The sequence below is a fragment of the Heterocephalus glaber genome, unplaced genomic scaffold (genome assembly GCF_053883595.1).
Source record: "Heterocephalus glaber isolate CG9 unplaced genomic scaffold, H.glaber_assembly_v1.0 deba00001444, whole genome shotgun sequence".
In the NCBI taxonomy this organism is placed as follows: Eukaryota; Metazoa; Chordata; class Mammalia; order Rodentia; family Bathyergidae; genus Heterocephalus; species Heterocephalus glaber.
This window is the reverse complement of record NW_028258297.1, coordinates 614,858-620,841: the sequence shown is the minus strand read 5'-3', so window position 1 is coordinate 620,841 and position 5,984 is coordinate 614,858. Positions and strand designations below refer to the sequence as shown.

General features: G+C 61.5%; 1 protein-coding gene across 2 annotated transcripts; it reads right to left on the bottom strand.

The window, feature by feature from the left end:
- Window positions 1-18: 18 nt before the first annotated feature.
- Window positions 19-5,964, bottom strand: Hdac10 (histone deacetylase 10). 2 transcript variants are annotated; one of them, XM_004845332.4, is made up of 19 exons: window positions 4,936-5,958; window positions 4,732-4,866; window positions 4,450-4,546; window positions 4,101-4,198; window positions 3,900-4,004; window positions 3,683-3,751; window positions 3,397-3,523; window positions 3,141-3,206; window positions 2,880-2,939; window positions 2,714-2,803; window positions 2,491-2,597; window positions 2,350-2,417; window positions 2,012-2,270; window positions 1,818-1,902; window positions 1,340-1,431; window positions 1,170-1,226; window positions 825-903; window positions 455-637; window positions 19-372 (listed from the first exon to the last, which is right to left on the bottom strand). In XM_004845332.4, the coding sequence occupies exons 1-19, from the start codon at window positions 4,992-4,994 to the stop codon at window positions 61-63; spliced, it is 2,148 nt and encodes a 715-aa protein (XP_004845389.1). In that variant the 5' UTR covers window positions 4,995-5,958; the 3' UTR covers window positions 19-60. The 2 variants fall into 2 exon arrangements, with proteins under 2 accessions (XP_004845389.1, XP_004845392.1); XM_004845335.4 differs by lacking the exons at window positions 2,012-2,270; window positions 2,491-2,597 and having other exon boundaries at window positions 4,936-5,964.
- Between the last annotated feature and the right edge of the window lie 20 nt (window positions 5,965-5,984).

The window sequence follows — 5,984 nt, the reverse complement described above, 5'->3', positions numbered from 1 at the left end:
GCAATGAAGGAAGCGGAGTCGGATGCCTCCTTTATTTAATGGACGTCCAATAATGGACGTTTACTGATGGGCTGGGCGGGGCGCGGGCGGGGCCGAGGCCCCCAGGAACTGACGGCGCGGCACTCCCGGGGTGGGCGGCCCGGAAGGAGGTTCCAGAAGGAGCTCAGAACCGCTAGGCTCGGAGTCTCCGCGCCTCTGCACGGGCTCTGAGGCCGCCACCCGCAGCATCTCCCACCGCGGCTGCAGCTGCGCTCGCAGGCTCCTCAAGGCCTGGAGGTCCTCTGGAGAGGCCGTAGAGAAAGGGCGCAGGCTGGGTAGCGCCTCTCCATTCAACGCCTGGGCTAGGGCCCGCGCAAGTTCGGGTGCAGATTCCTGGGCCAGACAGGAGGCGGGGACAGTGAGTCCCTGGTTCTTCCCAACACCCACACACAGCCTTCCACCCTTCCCGGCGCACCTCCTCAAGGAGGACCAGGACTCGGCCCCCCGCCGGCACCCGGAGCACTCCAGCCAGGAGAGCAGCCTGGGGGTCCTGGAGGCGATGGTCAGGCCCCAGCGCCACCAGCACCAGGTCAGGCTGGAAGCCATAAGCCATGGGCAGCACCAGGCCCAAGACGCAGCTCAGGAACCCTCCAGTCGTCTGTGGAGACAGCGGTAGAGCCCAACCCCCTCATCTAGGGGACGCTTTTCTGCTGGCTTCTGCCACCCCACTTCCCAGTCTCAGAGTCCCTGGAGTCCAAGCAGGGAGCAGGAGGGACCAGGGCATTGTGGGTGCTCCTGACCATGCCAGGGAGTACCTGCCCCCCAACACACAAACAGCCACTTACCCCTGGCAGTGGCATGGAGACATGGAACATGGACAGTGTGACTACTTCCTTGCCCCGGATGTTCAGCCACAGAATCCTCCTTCCAGGGAGAGAGGATCAGGGACACATTCACATATGTGTGAGCATGGACAGTAGAGGAGAACTCAAGGCCACCAGTAGAAAGAGGCAGGGCAGGGTGCTGTGACCCTCTGGCCTTGTGTTACCCGCAGTGGCCCCTCCCAAACACCAGCTGAGGAAGATCGAATTCTGTACTAACAGTGCCCCACCCACAGGGGCCTGCAGTCACAACACTGTCACAAGCCCATCCCCCTGTACAGTGAGGGATATGTGACCTAAGAGTCATACCCATCATCAGGAAGGTCCAGTGGCCGATCCAGCTCTCCCAGTACCACACAAAAAACCCTGAGCAAGAGTCAACCAAGGCCAGGCTGTGGTTCACACTGCCCAGAGTACATTCCCAGGACCCTCCATGTGGCATTCAGGGAAAGGGCACCCATGGGCCAATGGAGACTCACCTCTGGGCTCCGAGAGACAGACCTCGCCGAATGGCCACGTGCAAGGTGGCTGCTGCAGCAGGTGCTGGAGTGGATGCGACTCCACTGCTTACCTGTGGGTTTGGTAACAGCCAACTCCCAAACCAGATAAAGAGACCCATTCACTGAGCTACATTCCCAGCCCCGTGTATTTTATTTTGAGATGGAGGGTCTCACTAAATTGCTTCAGAGTGCTGGGATTACAGCATGAGCCACCACACCCAATTTACTCCCTAACTACATGCATTACTGTTACTGACTTTCTCTTACACTCTGAGGTCAAATCACTCCATTTCTGTAAACAAGGTGCTTAAAACCAAAGATGAGATTATCCACTTTCCCTCTCTGTCAAAGAGCAGTTCCCTGGACTGTTCTGAGATCGAGGTAACACGTCCCTGTGGTCTGCAAACACAGCCCTCCTGGGTGCACAGCTGCCCCAGCCCCTCCCCAGCAATCCTACCTTCCCATCCAGAATCCCATTTAAGAGGTACAGGAGCTTCCCAAGTGCAGTGAGGGCCTCATCCTGGGCCAGGGACTCATGTGGCCTGTGATGGGCAGGCCAGAAGGACACCAGACACCAGGTGACAGCACATCAGTTACACAAGCACAGGCACACACATGCTCATAGCACCCTCCCCAGCCTGCCCTGCCCACCTGGCCCAGGCTTCTGTCTCCCACTTCGGGGCTGATCCCTCCTGACGAAGCACATCAGGGGACAGGGACAGGGCAGTGTCTGGAGCAGTCAGGGCAACAGCCATTCGAACAGGGGGTGTGGGGTGGAAGTGCTGCTGATCCAGGAGGAAGCTCAGCGATGCCACCTCTGCCTCTGCCTTACATACAGGATCCCCAGGCAGCGGCAGCAGGGGCCTCCCCTCTGGGGAGTGGGTGCTGGGACTCAGTACTGGGGCCATATCTAGGGGAAGGTCAGAGTCAAGGTCACTGTATAAGAACCTGAGGTGGGAGCCACCAGCCCAGGCCTAGGTTGTGCTGACCTTGCTGCTGGAGGCTCTTCCAGTGAGGGGCCTGGGCTGCCCGGACATTTTGGATGGACTCCAGAGCACTGTAGGGAGAAGCAGAGTGGGGAGCGGAGCCTGCCTCATACTCCAGGCTTTTCCACCCTCCACCATTCTCACCTCTGACATGGCGCCATGGGCCCCAACAGGACAGGCACAGGGTCACCCAGCAGCGACCGTACCGTCATGCACACTGACTGTGCCAGGGACTCCAGGTGGTAGCCACCCTGGGAGGAGAGTGGAGACAGGAAGGGGAGGAGCTTCCCTGGGGTGGGCTCACTGCTCGGGACAGGGTACCCCACCCCTATGGCCCAGGCACCCTCCAGCTGTCCCCTGTAGTCACCTCCAACACTGCGCAGACACGGCCACCAGCCAGCACCTGCAGCAGCTGTGTGAGGTGGGCAAAGCATTCTGGTGTGGCCTGCATCTGTCCCTGGAACCAGAGCCATGTGTGAGGGGGCTGTGGGCCCAGAACGCCAGAGGGGCCCCCAGCCAGGCCAGGCCCTCACCTCTGGGTCCCCAGTGGCAGAGTCAAATCCTGCCGAGATCAGCACCAGCTCAGGGTCAAACTAGGGGTGGGAAGGCAAGAAAGAGGCTGGAGCCTGGGTAGCAGGAAGGCCTCCCTGTCAGGCTACCCCTTCCTGAGACTCCAGCCCTCAGCGGTCTGCCATCCACTGACAGAGAGGCTCACAGCCCTTCTCCTGCCTTCACAGTAGGACTCCGGGCAGGATGAGGCCCCCTGCTCTGGAGGACATCCAGCACACAGTCACCTCAAAGGCCAGTGGGAGCAGCACGTGCAGGAAGGCAGCCAGGTAGTCAGCATTGCCCATCCCAACCTGCAGCATGGCAGAGGGGAGGCATCAGCAGGGAGCCCTGCTAGTTGGGTCTTTACCCTCAGGGACTCAAGCTCTGGGGGGATCTAGTGGGATGCACCAGGCTACATTCTGGAGGCCTGGAGCTAGGGGACAGGAGAGGTACAGCCGGGCAGGTGGACTGGGTGGAGGGTCCTGGGTCTAGGGTGGGCACCTGGTTCCAGGGCAAGTTGACAGTGAAGCCACGGCCCTGTCCCTGCCCGACAGTGTCTGCATCTGACTCTGGAAGGAAGGGCCAGAAGCGTCCGTGCTCATAGCGGTGCCAGGAGAAGTAAAGGACACTGTCGAAAGCCGGCCAGGCCAGAGGTCAGAACCCTTGGCCACTCCATGACTTCTAAAGAACCCTGACCCCTCACCCCATGGCTGTCTCCCGATTTGGGTTTTTCTCGGTCACACCAAAAAGGGTTTCAGGGAAGGGTCATGTCCTAAACTCAGCTCACCTGGGGTCATCTTCGAAGATATACTGGATGCCCTGGCCGTGGTGGATATCCCAGTCAACAATGAGAACCCTAGGTTCAGACAGCACTGGGGGTCATGGAAAGGTGGGACCTCTCACCTCCAGGCTGAAGCCCAGCCAGGATGGGAAGGGGCTGGATTCGTCCACCACTGCCTGGCAGGCCCAGGTCCCCCCACCTTTGCAGTGAGCCTGGCACACACCTGTGCAACCCATGTTTCCGCTTGGCATGTTCAGCTGCTATAGCCACATTGTTAAACACGCAAAATCCATTGGCAGCTGCCCTCTGGCTGTGGTGCCCAGGAGGCCTGGGGATGAGAGTGGAGTATGGGGCACAGCAAGGTCATCCTGTCCCTCACAGGGCCACTCACGCGAGGCAGCCAGGTGAGCTGGGTCATGCGTACCTCACCAGGGCAAGCCCATTGTTCGAGCCTCCAGTCAGCACAGCATCCACCAGCTGCAGCACAGCACCCACAGCCAGGCGGGCACAGTGAAATGTGCTCTGTGGGATAGGGGTACAGGTTAGCTGCTGCCTGCTCTGCCTGTGACAAGCTGTAGGTCACCAACTGCCAAGCACAACAGGTTAGGCTGACCCGGGAGCTCTGGCAGTAGCAGCAAGCAGAGCTTGCAGGGCATTGTCACAGACATGACCAAGAGGACACAGGCAGGCAGGCTGTCAGCAATGAGGTGACACAGGAACATGGATGCATATCTGGATGGGTGAGCATGTACAGGGGTACCCCAGAGACACACCGGGTGGAAGTAGACAGCATCGAACTGTCCAGAAAGTGCCTGGAGCTCCTCTGTTCCCAGAGTCTGGGTCCTCCGAACCAGGGCCACATACTCTGGGCTGGAGAAAGGCAAACAAGCAGGCAGGTCACCAATAGGCACAGGGGGCAGAGGAGGGATTGGGTTCCCAGTGCCAGTGCCCACCCACCATTGCTCCCTCTAGCCCAGAACCCAGGCTCCTCCCAATGGTGAAAGAGGCACACGTGGGAAGGGCTGCTTCAGCAGGTGCTCATGGGTTCCTCTGACCTGTGCACCAGGCCCAGCTCTGCTTCCGTGGCTTCTCGGGCTGCCAAATGCAGGCACCTCTGCTCCAGGCCACACTGCCGGAGGCTGCCCAGGGCTGCTGCCAGGCGCTCAGGACACTCGATCTTGCACTCCGAGCTGGGACAGACAGAACTCTCAGTGTCCACTGTCCCCTCTGCGGCCCTACCCCGACTAGGTCACACTTACTTGTCCCAGAGCAGCCGAGTGGCCATCATGTCCTCGTGATACACGAGAGCAGTCCCCATAGCTAGACCGTGGTCACTGCGCGCTACTGTTCTCTGGGATAGCACGCCCTCCGCCGGCAGGTGACTGCACTGCCTGTCCCCAGTCCCCTCGCAGCCCGGGGACAGATCAAAGCCTGGGATATGGCTGTGACGATGCCCGGAAACGGTGCCAGCGAGAACACAGTCCCAGGGCGCCCTGAGATCACCCGCGTAGCTTCCGGGTCTGCACTCAGATCCCGCCCAGTCCCCCGAGCGCCGCCCCGCCCCTCGGCGCGCCGCCCTCCAGGAAAGACTCCAGACGACTCCGCCCCGCGGGTCCTCGACCAGGGCTCCCTGGGGATGGAAGCCTGGGGAGCTGTCTCCGAGTTCATCCGCCCCAGGCGTCCGCGGGGTGCAAGGTGGCCCCGGGAGCCACCGGGCCAGGGCTCAGGAGGGGTCGGGACCAGACAGTGCGCAGGGGAGCGGGGATGGGAAGGCTAACCGGCCCAGATGGGGTCAGCACCGCAGGGCCACCCCAGGCTTTAGGAAGGGACAGCCGGGGAGCGACTCGGGCGCTAGGAAGACCCCAGACCGAAAAACCGGTGAGTCAGGAGGAAGGCAGAGGCGGGACAGGGCCGGAGACCGGACGCAGGGTAGGGGACAGAGCCCCTCATGGAGAGGATGGAAGGTGCACCGTGCAGCCTTAGTGCGAGGCGACCCGAGGCCACATCCGACACCGCGAGGCTTTGGGGAAAGGCCTCTTGGCGGCGACTGTGCTGTACCCCACAAGAAGCTCACGTCAAAATCCGGCCACCGGCCCCGCCCCGCCCGGCTCCCGGCGCGTGCCAGGTCCTGAGGCTCAGCGTACGCTCCCGAAGCAGCTAGATCACGCGAGGACTGGGCACCCAGGGCCACGTGTCACGCAGGGCGGAACGTGGGACCAGAGGACCGAAGATCCCGCCGACTTTGCGCCTGCGCACTAGGACTCCCGGCTGGGGGCCTCAGACTGCCCGCCCGCCCCCGCCCTCGGTC

What these genes read in the sequence shown, in the direction of transcription:
- Hdac10 (XM_004845332.4), bottom strand. Translation starts at nt 4,994, where the DNA reads ATGGGGACTGCTCTCGTGTATCACGAGGACATGATGGCCACTCGGCTG. An exon ending in ATCTTCGAAGATGACCCCAG is followed by an intron (nt 3,524 to 3,682) that starts GTGAGCTGAGTT and finishes GGCTTTCGACAG; the next exon opens with TGTCCTTTACTTCTCCTGGC. An exon ending in TCTCCATGCCACTGCCAGGG is followed by an intron (nt 638 to 824) that starts GTAAGTGGCTGT and finishes CTGTCTCCACAG; the next exon opens with ACGACTGGAGGGTTCCTGAG.